We start from the raw sequence: 20,074 nt of genomic DNA, 5'->3' as shown, positions 1-20,074 counted from the left end.
TTGATAAAGGTAACCCCACCCTGCAAGAAAGCAAAGACTGCTGTGAAATAAGGAAGGCTGTTCATGACCCTGAAGTAAATCAGGCAGGCCTTGGGCAACTAGACATAGATAGGAAATAATGTGATTTGGGTTTTGCCTTGATTTTGGTGGCCCAAATTGCACAGTCTTCAGACATACCTTTTTTTTTTTTTTTTTTTGGTAATTGCTTCCAAATTTTACTGACTTCATCTAAAGTAAACCTTGAGTAGGTTTTTTTTCTTTTCAGCCACACTTAGAAACTTTGAGTATCTACAGGAGCAGAAAACAACAAAGAAGGCATAAAAGAGATTCAGAACTAAGAGACCAAACTTGGGGCCTCCCAGGGCCTCACAGTTATAGCTTAAGATCGGCAGCCTCTGGCACCAGATTTCATAATTGCTAGAGGACGGCCTGCCAGTGCAGGAGACGTAAGAGATGCGGGTTCGATCCGTGGGTCAAGAAGATGCCCTGGAGGAGGGCACAGCAAACCACTCCAGTACTCTTGCCTGGAGAATCCCATGGACAGAGGAGCCTGGCAGGTCCATAGGGTTGCAAAGAGTCAGACAAGACTGAAGCAACTTGGAACACACACAAAGATAATGCTCAGGCTGTAAGGCTGTCTTCATTTTTTCAGGTCCTTTGTGGGTCGTTCTGTATCCCATTTTCCCTGATGCTTCAGATATGAGAAATTCCATCTATAAGATAAAAAAGTAGCTTCGGGGTGGCTCTTTCGATGGAAGGCACCCCTCTTGAGAAGGGGCGAATAAAGGCTCTCCATGCTGGTTCTCAGTGGGCTGGGCCTTGTCCTGGAGGCTCTTGGGGACAGGGTCAGAGACCGGATATCCAGTTTTATCAGGACCCTGAGAAAGCTTAGCCATCATGTGGTCCATGTATGAGGTGTAAATCAAGATCTCATAGCGTTTTCAGACACAACCAATAATATATCTTGTTTTTCTTTGGTGAACTGGACCTTGGAAAACCCAGGGTGACAGAGGTGAGCCAGCACAGGACATGGTCTCAGTCCCACGTGCCCCTGCAGCCCGGGGCAGTGGAGGTGGAGGTTTTATTTATTTATTTTTCAACCTTCAAGGAGTTTTTATTTACCCAAGAAAGTTTCAACTTTTCATGAGGCTATAGATGTTTTTCTCCTTCTCCCTCTCTTGCCACCTCTGCCTCATTTATAATTAACTGTCTAATCCTGTCTTCCCTGGTCGTATTTCTCAAATCCGTCCTCTTCTATTTCTGATGGGACTCCCAGTCACCTTCGCACTGGCCCGAGCTCTGCATCCGCGCTGCCCCTTCTCCACGGAGTCATTTGTCACAAAATGCCAGGCCTACCCTGTCACCACTGCCCTGGCCCAGGACCAAGGCCCTCACGTCCACAGGCTCCTGGTGACCTAGCCCCTGCCCACCTCTTTTACACCTGTGTTTGAACTTGAGTGACTCTGAACAGTTTAATTTCTATGTGTGCATCCAGGGAGAAAAAGGTTTGGGTCGTGGGTTCTGTTTCTGTGGGTGGATGCTAAGGCTCTGTCCGCAGAGCAGAGTGAGGAAGGGGCATTTGGTGGCTTCATCAGGGAGGGTATGCTGCCAATCCATGAGGTCCTACGTTTCTGCTCCCATTCAACCGAGTTTTTACTAGAAGACACCGTTTGCTTCTCTTTGTAGCAGAGCAGCACAGGATGCTGTTTCCTGGTGGGAGTGAAGAGTGTATACACACCCGTCACACTCTGGCTCTGCCCTGCACCCCTGTAGACCTGTCACTGTCGGGGGGGGGGGGGCAGTGTGCCCCATGTGGGGACAGAGCTCCCTTCTCTGAAAGTACTAACCTTGTAGACACTGTCTCTACCACCCTTGAATGCCGAAACCAAATCATGGCCAGATTCTTTTATCTAAAAGAAAAATGGGAGAGCACCAGATTAATATTAACAGGATGGGGCTCTAGACCCAGTTCTGTAGGTTTCTGATTGTCACGTGGCCCTAGGCAAACTCCCTAACTTCTCTGAGAGGCAAATTTCCTCGTGTCTGAAGCAGAAATGATAAAACTGATCCCGCCCACCTCACAGGGTGGTTGTGAGCATGCAGTGGGTATCACCAGAAATCACTGTGTGATTGAAAAATGAAAGTGAAAGTCTCTCAGTTGTGTCCGACTCTTTGCAACCCCATGGACTATACAGTCCATGGAATTCTCCAGGCCAGAATACTGGAGTGGGTAGCCTTTCCCTCCTCCAGGGGATCTTCCCAACGCAAGGATCGAACCCAGGTCTCCCACATTGCAGGCGGATTTCTTTACCAGCTGAGCCACCAGGGAAGCCCAAAGTGTGGTTAGAAGATGGTAAAATGATATTATGATTGTGATATTATCAAAATCATATTAAAGTAGATTTGATTAAGAAAAGTTTTCTCTGTGTTACATCATCAGGGCTGGTCTTCACAGTTTAAGTTCTCAAACTTCAGATGAGGTCAGAGAGAAATTTCTCTCCGTGGTAGCTTGCAAATTGGCCTGCTTTTCTATGCCTTCAGCTGGACCCTGCAGCCGCCTGAGTGACCTTGACAATTTACCCGACCTCCCTGGTTTTCAGCTTTTTTCAGCTGCCGAGTGGTAGGACCTTCAAAGAACTTTCCCATTCCTAGTAGGCTACTTTTAAGATCTTTCTCTGAGGCATGGGGGCAACTACTTTCTTGGGTGGAGCCCTGCATTAAGTCAACAGTTATTAATAAAGTGCGAATGACCTTTTAAGGTATCAAACTGGCTCATCAGTAACGAGCCATGAATAATATTGTTGTAAGTCTCAGCAACGAGGTCCCGATAAAATTACATTCCTGCGGGTGTCTCTTTTCCTGACGTGCTGACCTTCGTAAGCTAGAGGAGCTTAGTGGATTCCTTGCTCCTCGAGCCATTCGAGAATTTCCTTGGCACCCAATATAGAACTGTTGAAAAGCAATTTCACTATTGGTTATGAGCCCGGAGTTTTATTAAGGTGAGATTTGAAAGTTTTTCTCCTAAGAGGAGCTCAGAGAGCCCTGGGTAGCTCAGTTTGAACTTCCTTAACTCTTTCTTTCAGGAGACGGTGCTGCTGAGCACTGGAGAGGGAAAGTTGAATTTCCACCCTGAGACTGCCACTTAACCAGCTGTCTGACCATTGAATGCTCTGTTAGCTGTTTGATTCTCCACGATATTTTTCCACCTGTGTAAGACAGGGCAGGGTGATAATCATATCTTCCCCATGGAGTTGTGAGGTCTTGCAGGTGGGGAAGACGAACTGCAGGGCCCAGAAGGTGTTAGGTTTCGTTCTTATTGGTTATCAGGATCATCCGGCACCTAGACAGCTCCCACCCCTGTCCTTACATGCTGTAGCACAAGGGTCCCCGACCTCTAGGATCGAATGCCTGATGATCTGAGGTGGAGCTGATGCAGTAATAATAGAGATAAAGTGCACAAAAAATGTAATGCACTTGAATCATCCCCAAACCAACCCCACCCTCAGGTTCTTGGAAAAATCATCTTCCACGAAACTGGTCCCTGGTGCCAAAAAGGTTGGGTACCACTGCTTGAGCAGATTGCTAACTTTGCTCTTCTGTGACTTTTCATTCCTCAGGAATCAGTGGCACTGTCTGTGTAGTCCCCTGGGGGCAAAGTTTGGTGATTCAGGGAAATCTGTTCTCATCTGTCTCTATAGATGGGTAAAGAGAGAGAGATTGATCAAGGCTGGTGTGTAAAGCCCATCCAGAGAGCATCTCAGATGTGTGGGACCTCCGTGCTTCTCTCTTGGACTTGCAACTTATGAGTTGGGAAGTTTCTAAAGTGTCCTTGGTCGTGTTCAGATGGAGACTGGTGCTCGTCCCTGTCCCAAGCACAAAGCCACACACTCTCGGGGCGATGCTTGGCCTTAAACATCATGGACTCATATTAACTGGGTACCAGATGTAGCCCAGAAAGCAAGAACTTACTTTTCTCTCTTTGTCACTGGTATTCAGGATACACTTAAAAATTGAATTAGAGGTGCTTACCTACTTTTGGTCTGAAAGCATGTATATTAAGTGAAATACAGTAAAAGCAGCCCCCTTTGAAGGTGTGCAGTTCTGTGAATTTTGATGGATGTCCTCTGTGGTGTGACCACCGCTATATTTAAGACACAGGTCACTTTCCTCACCCCCAAGTGTTTTTATGTCCCTCTTGCAAGCCCCTGACAGCTGTGGCTGCTCTGTCTTTATCACTTCACCTAGATTTTTAAAATCCCGCTTGCCAGGAGTCCTGAAATTTCTCTGGAAGACACTCGTTGTTCCATCCGGTACTCACAAATGGTCCTGAACTCCTGCAGGCCTCTGGCTCCCCGCCTGGGAGCCTTGCTCTGTTTATTCATCTCTTTACTCAGCAGAGTCATCGAGCTGCTCTGCGGTCCAAGCCGCAAACGTGTGCTGTGACTCGAGACACAAAGTCCTCATGCAGGTTCTCGGCTCTCTCGGGAGCCATGGTTGGAAGATGACATGCATGAACACATAATAAAGAGACAGAATTAACGGGGCATGTGAGGCCGAAAGTCAGGACACGGTCCCGAGATCATGTCACGTTGTCGTTTTGGCTGAGCCTCAGGGACAGCGAAAGAGGGACCCACAGGAAGGAGAGGGCAGCTCTGTTCTGGGTTGGGGCGGGCAGGAAGAGGCCCCCCAAAAGCAGAAGCGTCTGACTCCTGCCTGCCATTCACCCTCCCCTTCTCCCCTCCCGCTCGCTGAAGCCTTTGATTTCCTGGAACTGGAAAAAAATATTCCACTTCCTGAACTTTCATCACAGGCCCTCCGCTTTCTGTTCCTTTTCATGACTGTCCTCAGCTTTTTCTCTGGATCATTGCGTGCTGGCCTCCAGCCCCGCTGGACTTCTCACAAACCAGATCCTGGCCTAGACTGCGCTTCCTCGTCTCCTCCTAGGACCTGACAGCCAGGCCTTGTATAAAGAAGATGCTCCAGAAATCTCTTGTCAGTTGAATGACTGAGTTGGGCCTTCTGGGGGAAAACCTTGAGGGAGAGAATTCCCGGTCAGAACAAAGGGATGCAGTTAGGAAGATGCTTGAACGGCCACCATTGTTTATCCTCCCAGGAATGACAGTGCAAGGGAGAAAGGAATTTTGGAGGATTGGAAATTAAAGCAGCCTTGATTTAAATCAAATTTATAAAAGATCTTAGCGTGTAAGATCTCACACACAGACACATGCACGCACAGACACACCTTGTTAGGTTTTTATATCCACCCCCAGTTAGGGAAAGGAAAGACGCCATCTCGTTTTTCTGCCGTTTTATTTTCCTTGGGAGAAGAGGCAGAAGGAACTTGAGAGGGGTCAGTGTCAGCGCTCAGTCCGTGTTTGGTGAGCAGCATAATGGATGCTCTCAGGCCCGAGTAGGATCATCCAAAGGATAAAATAAGAATTGGGGAGTCTGCCTGCCGTATTTAGCCTGCCCTCCTCCTCTTTAATTTTATGCGTCCCCCTCCAGGAAAACCTTGGTGGCGTCCAGTTTCCATTTCATTCTGTCTGCCGTGACTTTGAGGAGTCTGTTATCACATCCCCAAATCTCCTTTCCCAGCTTCTTTGGCGCCTTTCTTTTCTTTGCTAGAAAATCCATGGATTCTCACTCCCTTCTAAAACCTCCCCCCTCTACCTTGTGCTGGTCATTTCATCAGCCCTCATTGCCCAGGCAGTTCAAACAGAAACCCATGTATAAACAGAAATACTTAAGTCATCAAAATACTTGGAGCAGTGAATACAAGAGCTGGCCCATGATGCTAATAACTTCTCCAGGAGACTGGAATGTGGCCGCCTTCCCGCCTAAACTGAACCTTTTCCAGGTGGCCAGGGACACAGAGCACTGCCCATAATCTGAGCCGAGTGTACTTAGGAGGAGCCACTGTACTTCTCTGTGCCCGAGTGTCTTCATTTATTACAGGATAGTGATGCTTTCCCTGACATTCTCATGTGATGAAATGTTAAAGTGACTTCAGTTCAGTTCAGTTCAGTCGCTCAGTCGTGCCCGACTCTTTGCGACCCCATGAATCGCAGCATGCCAGGCCTCCCTATCCATCACCATCTCCCGGAGTTCACTCAGACTCACGTCCATCGAGTCCGTGATGCCATCCAGCCATCTCATCCTCTGTTGTCCCCTTCTCCTCCTGCCCCCAATCCCTCCCAGCATCAGAGTCTTTTTCCAATGAGTCAGCTCTTCGCATGAGGTGGCCAAAGTACTGGAGCTTCAGCTTTAGCATCATTCCTTCCTAAGAAATCCCAGGGCTGATCTCCTTCAGAATGGACTGGTTGGATCTCCTTGCAGTCCAAGGGACTCTCAAGAGTCTTCTCCAACACCACAGTTCAGAAGCATCAATTCTTCGGCACTCAGCCTTCTTCACAGTCCAACTCTCACATCCATACATGACCACAGGAAAAACCATAGCCTTGACTAGACGGACCTTTGTTGGCAAGTAATGTCTCTGCTTTTGAATATGCTATCTAGGTTGGTCATAACTTTTCTTCCAAGGAGTAAGTGTCTTTTAATTTCATGGCTGCAGTCACCATCTGCAGTGATTTTGGACCCCCAAAAAATAAAGTCTGACACTATTTCCACTGTTTCCCCATCTATTTCCCATGAAGTGATGGGACCGGATGCCATAATCTTCATTTTCTGAATGTTGAGCTTTACTCACGAGCAAAACATTGATTATGGGTACGGAGTGCTTTGAGAGGGGCCCTTGGGAAAACGTCGGTCCCGTTTGCTTATGGGTGCCAGTTTTCAGGGATATTCCATCCAATCAGTTGCCAACAGAAGTATATGGTCTGCTCTGTTTGAAAGTGGGACAGGGCATTAGGGGCATTCAGATTAAAACCACGATGAGGTATCACCAACATGTATCAGAATGAGTAAAGTCAAAAAGTAGTGATGACACCAAAATCTGGCGAAAATGTGCATCAGTGAGCTCATCCATACATTGCTGGTGGGAACGTAAAATGGTATAGCCGTTCTGTACGCTACTTTGGCAGCATTTTGTAAAACTAAACATCTAATTACCACATGATCCAGCAATTGCCCTCCTATGCCTTTGTCCCAAAAACGGATACTTATGTTCAGATAAAAACTGCATGAATGGTCACAGCAGCTTTATTTATAATAGCCAAAGAATGGAACGTACAACAAGTCCTTCAGTGGGTGAATAAAAACAGACCATGGTACATCCACATCATGGAATATTACTCAACAGTGTGAAGTAACCAACTACTGATAAACACAACAACTTGGATGAATCTCCAGGGAATTATGCTGAGTGAAAACAGCCCATCTCAAAAGGTTACTGTGTGAGTTCATCTGTGAGGCATGCTTGAAATGACAAAAATTATAGAAACGGGAAACACATGAGCGGATGTCAGGGGTTAGAGACAAGGGGAGGAGGCTGAAGGACGGTGGATAACGGTTATAGAAGATGCTTGTGGGGATTAGACTGTTGGGTGTTTTGACTGTGGTGGTGGCTATATGAAACCACGTGTGTAATGCAATTGCCAGAACTAAGTATACACACAAACACACACAAAGGGGTACAAGTGAAACAAGGAAATCTGAACAAGACGCATGATTATCAGTGTCAATATCCTGAGACTGCACGATAGTTTTATCAGGTGTTACCATTGGAGGACACATGGCAAAGGGTGTGCAGGATCTCTGTATTATCTCTTACAACTGTACGTGACTCTCCAGTGATCTCAAACTGAAAAGCTTGATTTAAAAAAAGATTGAGGCAGGATTCAGAGCCAAGGTGGTGTGTTAGAACTGGGAAGGCAGTCTTTTCGATCGTTCTGATATGACATCCTTTGCCTGCAGAGGAGGAAGAGGGCGGAGAGTATGAACAGAGCATCCCACAGCTAGACATGACACAATAGGGTGGGTTTTGGTGGTCCTTCCACTTTATTAAAGTTTGATGAGCTCTCTGGACCCCAGGACCCAGAAACTAGCACAGCAGCTTCCTTTAGAGGAGGAGCAGAGAAGAGAAACGGGTCAGGTTCGAAGCACTGTTCCCTCTTGCACCCTGGGGTAGGTCTGGATGCAGCCTTGGCCCTGGGCGGGTTGAGTTTGGGGTGCTGCCACACGTGAGCACCGTTGGCAGGGCTATTTCAGCCTTGGGGAACCAGGTTATTGGCAAGCTGCTTCTCCAGGGACATTAACCCAAAGCGAAGGCTTGTTCTTATTTCATGGCAGATGACATTTGATAACTGGGACTCCGGCTCCTGGGCTCTCTTGGGGGAGGTTTTCTTTCTTGAGAGTGCATGCCAGGGTGGTGTAGGCTGGGGATGGTGGCACATGATGGCCGTCTTTTCTTTAAAGTCGTAGGACAGTCACATCTGGATGGCACCTATGAGGATCAAGAGATTGTTACTAACCCACCGGACATCTGCCAAGTTGTGGAGGTGACCACCGAGAGCGATGAGCAGCCAGTCAGCATGAGTGAGCTCTACCCCCTGCAGATCTCCCCCGTGTCTTCCTACGCAGGTAAGGAGGTGGGTGGGTCAGAATCTCTGCCACTGAACAAGGAACAAGGCAGGGAGGTCCTTTAGTCTAACACATTTTGCCAACACAGCAGAGAACCTGTCCTCCGTCCTAAGGATTATTCTGGCTGGAATTATTCTAGCTTTAATGTTCTCAAGCAACATCTTCTTAGAGGCTTGTTCACAGTACCACGTCTTGGTCACATTTCACTTGATCGCCCATAACATATTCACACATGACTAATAAATTAGAAGGTTTCTTCGGGGGGGAAGTATGTTCGATTTTACAGATGTTATAGAAAGATGTTTCAGAAAAACCTGAACGAAAGTTTTGGTCAGTGTAACAGTTCATCTGTGTCTGTTTTATTTGTACACATTATCAGAAATTTGGAAGGGTGTTTTTCACGGGATCTGAGTTTGTCCCACCTGGGTAGGACCTTAGGGATCACCTCTTGCAGTTCCTTCATCGGAAGTGAAGGGAAGTGAAGGAATTGCTCCAGGCCAGTAAGTGTTTGGGTCAGAACTTGAACTGAATCTGCAGACCCCACATTCCATTCTCTCGTTCCGCCAAGTTTCCTTGTCATCTCCACATAGGTTCCACTTCTTCAGTTTAGCAGAGCTTCTCATTGGGCATTTTGAACTCTCTAGGGAATGTCCCCAGACTGGCAGAAATTGGCCCCGATGTCACAGTGTTAGGACCAGATTCAGCGGGCTCTCCCATCCTTAGAGGATAAAGTGGTGGCTCCCTTCCTCCACCAACATTACGTCTTACGTCCTCCTTCTGATGATCTCCACTTGACTTTTTGGGACTCGGTTATAATTATGAAATGTAAGGTCTGAGTCAGGGTTATTCCTTGCAGATACTACAGGTAAAACGTGGATGTCCTCTGATGGGTAACCACAGTCGCTCAGGTCAGGAATTCTTCCCAGGGCTCTTTATGTCCTGCCAGTAGCCTGTCCTTCAGTCTGGGCACCACCCCAGTGACTGGCACAGAGTCGGCTTCAGAATTAGGTGGATTCATGTGACACATTGATTGTACATTAGCAGCCCCTAAATTAACCTTCTGTTTCCTGAACCCCAACTTGCTTCCATGTCAACTTAATTTTTTTCAATCGTGGTGAAATATCCGTAGTATAACATTTACCACTTTAGCCTTTTTGTTATGATTTTTTTTGGCCATGCTCTGTGCCATGTGGGATCTTGGTTCCTCGTGCAGGGATGAACCCATGCCCCCTGCTGTAGGAGCGAGAAGTCAACCACTGGACCACCAGGGAGGTCCCCCCACTTCAGCCATTTTTAAGTGCACATTTCAGCGGCATTCAGTGCCTTCACAGTGTTGTGCAAGGAGCACCCCGTCCATCTCTAGAACTCTGTCACTTTGCAAAACTGAAACTTCGTGCCCGACATACAGTAACTCCCCATCCCCTGCCCCCCAGCCCAGCCCCTTGGCAGTCCCCCTTCTACTTTCTGTCTCTCTGCATTTGGCTACTCTATGTACCTCATATAAGTGCAATCATACAGTATTGGTTCATTTGTGACTGGCTTATTTCACTTCGCAGAATGTCCTCAAGGTCCTGACTTTCTTTTGTGCTGCAAACATAAAAGGAAAGTGAGAAGCAACCTTGGCTACAAGAGGCCTATAATCTGCCAAACAGGCTAAGCTTGTCATCAGTTATTTATTCATGAAACATATTTTGAACTCCTGTGGGTACTAGTCCCTGTAATAGAAACTGTAACGATACTGTTTGTTGCGTGTTCGTTGTGCCCTGGAAACTATGCTAAGTGCTTGATGTTGACTGGCTTATTTAATTGTCAGGAGAATAACCCTGGGTACTGTCATTATTATGTCTTTAAAAATTAAGTATCTAAGGCTGCTGGGGTGAAGCAATGTGTCCAGAGATGGACAACCTGTTGCACAGTGGGACCCATGCGTGGCTGATGCTGTTCTTAGCCCTTGCACTGCGATGCTGCCCTGCAGGAACTTGTGGGGCTCTGCCATTCAGAGCAGTCCACATGCCAGGATCTCAAGGGCCAACCAAAGGAGGCAGAGCCAAGTGTTTTTGCCCTGATTTTACAGTGGAGATAACTGAAACCTGAAACTCTCAGCCACTTTGCTTTTGTTTCCCTGACCATGGCTGAAAATGTGTTACTTGGTGTCTCATGCACTGCAGGCATTGTTACATCGTTTTTTGTTTGTTTGTTTGTTTTGCTTTTAAAGGGGTTAGTGCTTTAGAATCAACTTTTCTATTTATCTGTTGAGTAAGAGTTTTCAGAAGTGTTCTTGGGAATTCTGGAAGGGCCTCTTCTTGCTGTTCTGCCAGCAGTAGCATTTTGCCTTCGCAGAAGAATCCCAAGAACAGCTGATTCATGCAGAGAGAAATGAAAATGTCATCACCCTTTTCAGGACATTTGCAAGATTTGAAAAGAAGGATTTTAGTGCCAGGCTGGCAGGCAGCGGGGTTTGCTCAGAGCCTGGTGTTTCAGCCTGGCCTTTATTTCTTTCCATTGTTTTCATTGTCTGAATTCTCCAGAACCCTTTGCAGGGAGGCTTATTGGATAGAGCCAAGGTAAGTCATCACTACTACTTTTCTAGAACCCAGGACACACCAGAAACTTACCTGTTCCTGACCATGGGTAGCTAAAATCTTTCAGTCAGGAATTCCATAGCTTGCTGCTAGGAAAGACAGCTTCTTGGTTGTGTTCCTTTTTAAAGTTTATGGTCTCCACAAAAAAATAGGCTGTTTGCCTGTTTTTCATGACAGGCTCCCTTTGTTTGGACTATTCAAGTGAATTTCAGCCTTCTCTAACCACTTTCATTCATTTAGGAAACTGGTATTTGGAGGCAGTTGTTTGCTATTTTTTTCCTCCTTACTGATCATTGAAATAGAATCCCAGTAGTATTACAAAAACCACATTCATTGTTGAAAGTTGGTCTTCTCCATGGTCTAAATATGATGTTGAGCAAAAAAAAGGGACAGTTTCTTTGAGTGGACGTACTTGCGCTGTGGGCTTCCCTGGTGGCTCAGTGGCAAGTAGTCTGCCTGTAGTGCAGGAGACGTGGGTTCAACCCGTGGATTGGGAAGAGACCCTAGAGGAGGAAATGGCAACCCTTTTCAGTATTCTTGCCTGGGAAATCCCATGGACAGAGGAACCTGGTGGACTGCAGTCCATGGAGTCACGAAAGAGTCGAACATAACTTAACTACTGAGCACACACACTTGCATTATGTTGTTTGAAGACAACGTGAAATTTTAGTTGGATTCGTGAAAATTTATTCTGGGACCGGACGTCCCAAAGCCCAACCTTGGGAAACTCTAGAGAAGAGTCCTTTTTATTTTTAAAGATTCTGGTGTGTGAACAGGGATTATTTATTATGTTGGTGGTGGTTTAGTAAGAGAAATCACAGTAGTATTGGGGGAAAGGCTGGATGAGAGGATGGAGAAGAAGGCAGAAGACAAAGGATTGATTTGTGATAACTGAGAGAAGGGAGACCAGCCACCAGCAGAAAAGACTTTGGGCCCTTCAGGAAACCGGAGCAGGCTTGTTTGTTGGGTGCAGCAAAAAGAAAAGTGCTTTAAGAGGACTCAGGTTCAAAGAACTTGCCTGGTGGTCCAGTGGTTAAGAGTCTGCCTTCTAATGCATGGGATGCAAGTTTGATCCCTGGTTGGGGAACTAAGATTCCACATGCTGTGGAGCAACTAAGCTGTGTGCTGCAACTGGAGAGAAGCCTGCATCCCGTAACAAAGGATCCCACACACCACAGCAGCCAAATACAGAAATAAATATATATATATTTTAAAAGAGGGCTCTGATTTGAACCTTTTCATTGAGACTTGTAGTGAAAGTCATGGAGGAAGTGATCGAGGGAAAAGAATCCTTGTCAATCTTATTAATAAAACTTGTTGAACAACTCTTCCTGAAAATGTACCAAGATGTCATTGTGCAAAAGGGCTGTGACTGAAGACATGTTGTCTCCTTCCAAATCATGTTCCTAAGAAGGTCTGGCAATAAAAACTGGGCTAAGGGGACTCCCCTGGCGGTCCATTGGTTAAGACTACGGGCTTCCCCTGCAGGGGGCATGGGTTTGATCCCTGGTCAGGGAACTAAGATCTGCGTGCTAGGCCACACAGCCAAAAAAAAAAAAAAAAAAAATAGAGCAGAAAAAAAAAGAAAGAAACCAGGCTACATGGAGAGTGAGCCTAAGACTGGCATCATTGTAAAACTGCAGGTCCTGAAGGGAGCACCCGAACCTCCCTCTTCCCTCTCACCTCGGTTGCTTCTGGGAAAACAGAGACCAGAAAGCTCAATCAAACTGCTTAGGTGCCTGCTATTACTCTGTAAACACTACAACTTACTCAGACCATGCTTAGGAGGCAACTCCCCCTTTTTTTTCAATTCCATTTTACTCAAAGCAAATAAAAAACCAAACTGAAACTAATGAAAAGGAAAAATAAAACAACTCATATTGATGTGTCAGCAACAATATTGATTTGGAAGCGGCAGCTACCGTGAACTTGTTAGTTCTGTGAAAATACCAGTGGTGAAGTAAAACCCAAGAAAACAGAGGATAACAGGTATGCGTGGCTCCCAACAAAGCACTTTGAGCCAGTGACCCAGGAGTCGCTGGAAGTACCTCTGTTCTTCTAGAGAGAAGGGTTTGAGATCCTCAGGCTGGGGCTTCAAGCATCCTTTGCTCCTAAGCTGAAGGCACTCGAGGCCATTCTTTTAAATACTAAAAACTAGAGAAATCAGGGACTTCCTGATGGTCCAGTGGTTAAGACTGCACACTTCCAATGCAAGGGCCAGGGGTTCGATCCTTTGTCCGGGAACTAGGATCCCACATGCCGTGCCGGAGCATCCAAGAAAATACTTTAAAAAAATAAATAAGTAAAAATCTCAGTTTGCTAATATGGAGATTCTTCAAAACTGCTTCAGAGGGAATTGACCTTCCTTTAGAAATGATGCTCTTCCATTAACACTTGTATCAGCTGAAAACAGAAGTTTGGAGCATGTGTGTCTCCTCTTGTCTCCAGCAGTTTCCCTGAAGTTTTACTTACAGGTGGATAACATTCTGATCCCGTTTATGGTCATGCCAGGTCCCAGCACAGAGTCTTCCCAGAGACTGCATCCCAAGCCTTCACGCATTGGTGACTCAATTCCCTGCTGCTTTTTGCCCATTTCCAATAAGCCTGGTGGCATCCTGTGTTTATTTGAAGGGGAGAGGAACAGAAGATGAAGTATTTCTGGAGGGTGATTAGGAGGAATTGGAGGGGCTGGACCTACAGGAAAGGAAGAGAAACCTCGACTTGGGAACCCTAAGAAGCTAACACTCAAAACGGAAAGGGGATCTTGAAGTTTCGTGGGAGGTCGGAGCTGCAGGAGAGCCTCAGTGCCCAGGCCCCGGGGATCAGAAAGCTGGTCTGTCTTCTCTCCCTGCGCTGACTCAGACCATCACACTTGAGCTGGTTTCTCAACTTCTCTGTTCTGCTTTCTTCTTGGGAGTGGCAGCCACTGATTGCTGTCTCCTCTTCGGAGTCCTGGGATAGCTGGAAGATTAAGCCAGGAGGGGTGCTTTCCCTTGCCGTTGTTTTTACAATAACGTGTTTTGGTGGGGAAGGGTCTCTTGTGCCTGGCGTTGCTGGTTTGCCCTGATAAAGAGGGTGAAGGCTTCCCAGGCGTCTGCTTCCTCTGCTGGACAGGCCAGTTTTCTGGCTGCGGGTGGTCAGCTGTCTGCGATGGCTCAGGCCTGGGTGAAGTCACTGAAGTACAGTGACCGAGAACGGTGCTAAGAGGCCCCAGAGTGGGCCCCGTGTCATCACTTTCAGCTTCTTTGAAGAATGATTCTCTGCCTCAGTTTGTCCGTTTGTTCCCTAGCCTTTAGTTCGTGGAGGGGGCTGGTCTAAGACTGGTGCTCTGTGTGGTCGGAAGGGCTCTGTCTGGGCTTGGGGGCTACCTGGTCACAGCCATGCCACCAGCAAGGTTGGAGGCTGGAGGCTAGGGCCTTTGTACGTTTGGAGTGGAAGGGGTAGAAGCCGTGAGAACACACAAGATCTTCTGTCCAGTGAGGGAGGGGTGGGGTGACAGGACCTGCTTCCTGACTTAGGGTCCTTGAGAGACTGAACGAGACCTGCAGGCAAAGTGCTGGCCCACGGCTCACTAACCCCATACTGCTGCTGCTGCTGCTGTTGCTACTGCTAAGTCCCTTCAGTCGTGTCCGACTCTGTGTGACCCCACAGACAGCAGCCCACCAGGCTTGCCTGTCCCTGGGATTCTCCGGGCAAGAACACTGGAGGGGGTTGCCATTTCCTTCTCCAATGCATGAAAGTGAAAAGTGAAAGGGAAGTCACTCAGTTGTGTCCAACTCTTCGCGACCCCATGGACTGCAGCCTACCAGGCTCCTCTTCCATGAGATTTTCCAGGCAAGAGTACTGGAGTGGGTTGCCATTGCCTTCTCCTACTAACCCCGTAAACATTCACTAATACGGCTTCCCTTCAGGCCTTGTCTGTAAAGTGAGTGACCCCGAAGGTGACCTCTAAGTGTCCCTGTATTTTGGAAGTTCTCCCTTCTGTGCGTTCATTTCTTGATGTTGTGAACCCTGAAAAACTGCGCGCCATCAATTTAGTATTTGAGACACTTAAAATTTTTTTTACTTAAAAATAATCAAAGGTAGTTTGCGTAAACATTTTTAAAAAATTATTTTTACTTGAAATCTTGGGGATTCCCTGGTGACTCAGTGGTGAAGAATATATTAATACCTGCCAATGCAGGAAACTCAGGTTTGATCCCTGGTCCAGGTAGATCCCACATGCCGCAGAGTGACTAAGCCTGTGCACCACAACTACTGAGCCTGTGCTCTAGAGCCCAGGAATTGCAGCCACAGAAGTCTGTATACCTGGAGCACGTGCTCTGCAACGAGAGAAGCCACCGCAATGAGAAGCCCACGCACCGCAACTGTGGAGTAGCCCCTGCTCCCTGCAATTAGAGAAAAGTCTGCACAGCAATGAAGACCCAGCCCAGCCAAAAATAAATAAATAAATATTTTTTTAAAATAAAAAAAGAACACTGGTAAATTACTTGGAAAAAAAAAATACCTTGTATTCTGTGCACAGGTGATATCACCTCTAGTTTGTTGCTTGATTCTGTTCCCTGAGTATGTGGTACAGATCCAGTGTTGAAGGAGGCTAGTGAGCTCAGGACAAAGGCACTCCAGCATTTACTGGATGTGGGCTGTGTGCTGAGCCCTGGGCTGAGCACAGCATCCTCTTTGGAAGGGGCTTCTATTCCCATTTTACAGATGGGGAAAACTGTGCCTCCGTGAAGTCAAGTCACTTGCTCTGTCTCTCACAGCCGGCAGGCTGAATCAGGGTGGTGACTGAGTTGGTCGTCTGTTGCCGCCTACAACTATGAACTTAGTGCCTGAACACAACACACTTTATCATCCCACAGTTGCTGAGGGTCAGGAGAGCAGGCGTGACTTGGCTTGGGTCTTCGGCTCCGGGCATTCTCTGCAGAGACCTACAGTCCAGTTCTGGGCCCGGGCGGCTGTCGCATCTGAGGATGGGATCTGGGAGGGTCTGCTCTCAGGCTCACACAGCGCGGGCTGGAACGTAGTTCCTGGCAGGTTGTCAGCCTGGAAGCAGCCCCTCGGTTGTCTGTCCGGGTGCCTCCCTGCCGTGGCGGCCTGCCCCCTCAAGGCCAGCCAGGGAGGTCGTCGCCTCATTAGACGGGGTTTCAGGCTTATGTAATGTGATCGCACACAGCCCGTCGCCTCCGCTGCGTTCCATTGGTTTCAGAGCAAGTCACGGGCCCCTCCTGCCCTCCGGAGGAGGGAACCCCACGAGGAGGTAAACACGGCAGCTGAGGCTCACGGGAACCCCCCTAGAATCTGTGCATCCACAGCAAGCCAGGGGGAAGATAAACCCCTTTATCCTTCCAGGATATCAGCGCTGAGGGGCTGGGAGGAGACTGGGCTGGAAAGGAGGGACCTGGGGAGACTGGGCTGGGATTTAAATGAACCAGCTGCCACGGATGGTGTGGGGCCTGGATGGAGCAGCCTCAAGGAAAGGGCCTGACACGGAGGCGGGAGCTGGCAGAGGACCAGGGGGGCAGACGGGCACCCTGGGGCCCAGCACCCCACCCTGGGAAGCAGAGACCATGAATAAACGTAGCCTGGCCCTGGGAAAACGAGCCATCCCTCCACTCTCAACCTTTTCTCCGAAGGGGCAGAACGAGAGAATTCCAATTCTGCCCAGCACCTCCCATGCACACGCGTTTGACCTGAGCGAAGGAGACGGAGGTTATGAATTTAGTGACCCACTTCTTTGGAAGAAAAAGTTGCTGATATATATTTTTTAAAACACTGCCTGAGTCTCCAAACGGTTTGAGCGGCAGGAATGATGGGCCTGTGTTTTTCTCTCTATGAACAGAAAGCGAAACTACCGATAGCGTGCCCAGTGACGAAGAGAGCTCGGAGGTAAGCATGGTGGGGCCGCTCTCGCCAGCAGGTGCTGGGACGGAGCCTTCCCAACCACCACGGTGGTTTCCTCGTGGCTAGTGAAGGTTCTTTTCTTTGATCATGAGTTTCATTTGTGGCTTTTCTTTTCTTTTTTTTTTTTTTTGGGTGGTGGTGGTGAAATATACATAATGTAAAATTGACAGTGCTTTTGGATTTCAACTTACAAAATGAGGCTTTGGGAAGAACGGGAGGGCAGAGAGTGAGAGATGTCTCAGTAAGAAAGAAGGCTGTGACACAGGAAAAAGCCAGGAAACGCTGATGTTCTTAGCGTCATAAACATCCTAATTCTCGGGCAGAAATAGAAGGTCCAGGTGGCCCTGGGCAGTGATGAGAGGTCAATGTCAGGAAGTGCTTTAAGCCGGAGCAACTCTCCAGGTCCCTGGAGTCCCTGCCACCCGCCATCCATGCTCACTGGCCAGGTGCGTGTTCAGTTGGATTCTGAGTCCCTCTCCTGTTCTGCTTTCTCTGGCTGGGCTCTGACAGTGGCAGCCAATGGCTCTGATAGTGAGCGAAGGCATTCCTGTGAAGCCTGCCTTGTGTCTGTGTTTGAGTCAGTTATAGACAGACAGACTGCCTAGCGGTTGTTTGAATTAGCGATTTCCCAGGGTGCGAACTGCTTCCAAGGATAGCCTGGGAATTCTGAAAAGACAGCAGGCGCAGGTGCTCGCACATTCGGACCCTGTTTCTTCAAGGTCAGAATTCTAGCTCCTTCCCTGAATGGCGCCTGCACCTTGAAGCTAGCTGTTGGCAGCACGCTGGTGCTCTGAATTGCACCCATTTGAAAGCGACCCAGGGGCATTCCCTGTCTGTTACTGAGCACCTCACTCGCCTCCCTCTAAAAAACGCAGCTGGACTCAGGGATCCGGTGGGGCCATCGTGAAGACCTGGCCACGCTCTCGCACCAGCCATCCTGGCCCAGAGCTTCCTGCCAATCAGGCCAGGCAGCTGGTGTTAGAGGGGAACCAGAAACCAAGCTGCAGCTTTATTTTCCTGCCTTCATAGAATAGCCTCGGCTAGATTTCTGGGAGGTGGGCGACGGGCATTGATGATTAAAAATAAAAGATGGAGGGGAAGAGAAACCGTGTTTTGGGGGCATGTGTGACTGGGGATGGATCTCAGTTCAAGGATGTGGAGTCACTCAGCTTCTCGTTTATTCCATGCCTCTTAAATTCAGACACTTAACACGTGGGGAGAAGGGGCTGGGTTTTAAAAAGCCACTGGAGAAAGGGCAGAGGAAATACCTGTCATCATTCTCTTCTTTGCAAGGGTCGGCCACACTGGCGGAAGAGGAACGTTGAAGGCAAACAGTACCTCAGCAACATGGGGCCGCGGAGCACGTACCTACTGCCCAGCATGGCCACCTTCGTCACGTCCAACAAGCCCGACCTCCAGGTCACCATCAAAGAGGAGAGCTGCCCGGTGCCTTACAACAGCTCCTGGCCCCCGTTCCCAGACCTCCCCCTCGCCCCCCCCATGAGCCCCACGCCCAGCAGCAGCCGCCCAGACCGGGAGACCCGGGCCAGCGTCATCAAGAAGACGTCAGACATCACCCAGGCCCGCGTCAAGAGCTACTAATAAGCCTGCGACTTCCCTTGGTGGTTGTCGGGATTTCTTGGCTTTGTGTTTATCGTTTGTTTGTATTTTATTTTTCTCTCTGACACCTGTTTTAGACGAATCTTAAGGGAAAAAGCCTTGACAAAATAGAACATTGATTGCTGTGTCCAACTCCAGTACTGGAGCTTCTTTTTAACTCAGGACTCCAGCTTCTTGGTAGACGCGTTATCTCTAGAGCCTGCTGGATCTCCCAGGGCTGCTCCCTCAAGTTCAAGGACGTCATAGGACCAACCCCCATATGGGCAGTGAGGTGCTGCGTTGCCTGTGGTCAAGGCCAGCATGGTGGAATGGATGCCTCCACACGGAGGAGAAAATGTGAACTAGCTGGAATTTTTTATTCTTGTGAATATGTACATAGGGCAGTACTAGCGACGTTGCAGTCTGCTTCTGCACCTTATCTTAAAAGCACTTACAGATAGACCTTCTTGTGATCCTGCTCTGTTTCACAGCACAGTCAGCACCCCCCTTCCCTATCCTTCCCTCCTCCCCTCCCAGCCCTGACCCTTCATCCCTTCCCTTCCCCTCCCTTCTCTTTCCCTTCATCTCCTCCCCTCCCCTCCCATTCATTTTCTTTCCTCCTCTTCCTCCCCTCAAAGGCCATGTTCCACATCCCTGAGGAGGAGAAGAAGAAAATGAACTTCTCCACCAATGTCCCATTTTAAAAGACTGCTTTAAAAAAAAACAACAACAAAAAAAAAAGAGAAAATCTTTCTAATCTGCTATGCTTGAATGCCACGCGGTACAAAGGAAAACTATCCTGGAAAGATTATGCAAATTCTCAGATTTGAAGACAAAAATACTCTAATTCTAACCAGAGCAAGCTTTTTTATTTTTTATACAGGGGAATATTTTATTCAAGGTAAAATTCTAAAGAAAATATAATTGTTTTTTATCTTTTCTACAGCAAATTTATAATTTTAAGATTCCTTTTCTTGTTTATCGGCAGTTATTACATCCTTGTGGCACATTTTTTTTTTAATTTTGTAAAGGTGAAAAAGCTTTTATGAGCTCATGTAGCAATCAAATTATCCTGTGGATTGATAATAAATGAATATGATATATAGTTAAATTTTTAATGGGCATCACGCCTGGCTTTGTCTGTGTGTACCTTAGAGGACAGTCATGGGACAGGACTGGCAGGGTATCATTTCTTCCGGTGGACTGGAACTTTCCCCCTTTCCTTTTCCTTTGTGTTAATCATTTAGTCGTGTCCGGCTCTTTGTGACCCCATGGACTGTAACCCACCAGGCTTCTCTGTCCATGAGATTTTCCAGGCAAGAATACTGGAGTGGGTTGCCGTGTGCTTCTCCAGGGGATCTTCCCAACACAGGTATCCTGCATTGCAGGCAGATTCTTTAGGATCTGAGCCACCTGGGAAGCCCTGAGGATACGGATGCCTTCCTCTGCTG

At 47.8% G+C, this 20,074-nt stretch overlaps 1 protein-coding gene across 1 annotated transcript in view; it reads left to right on the top strand.

Moving 5' to 3' along the window:
* The window catches only part of IRF2 (interferon regulatory factor 2), an 83,834-nt gene extending 64,211 nt beyond the window's left edge, over positions 1-19,623 (top strand). The window contains exons 7-9 of the mRNA XM_052661365.1: positions 8,374-8,538; positions 16,963-17,009; positions 18,318-19,623. Of these exons, the coding sequence (XP_052517325.1) occupies positions 8,374-8,538; positions 16,963-17,009; positions 18,318-18,626 (521 nt within the window). The 3' untranslated portion in view covers positions 18,627-19,623. The remainder of the gene's footprint in view (positions 1-8,373; positions 8,539-16,962; positions 17,010-18,317) is intronic.
* Positions 19,624-20,074: the final 451 nt, after the last annotated feature.

The sequence above is a fragment of the Budorcas taxicolor genome, chromosome 24, assembly GCF_023091745.1.
Source record: "Budorcas taxicolor isolate Tak-1 chromosome 24, Takin1.1, whole genome shotgun sequence".
In the NCBI taxonomy this organism is placed as follows: Eukaryota; Metazoa; Chordata; class Mammalia; order Artiodactyla; family Bovidae; genus Budorcas; species Budorcas taxicolor.
Note: the sequence above shows the minus strand (reverse complement) of the source record. Positions and strands in the feature narration are given on the sequence as shown.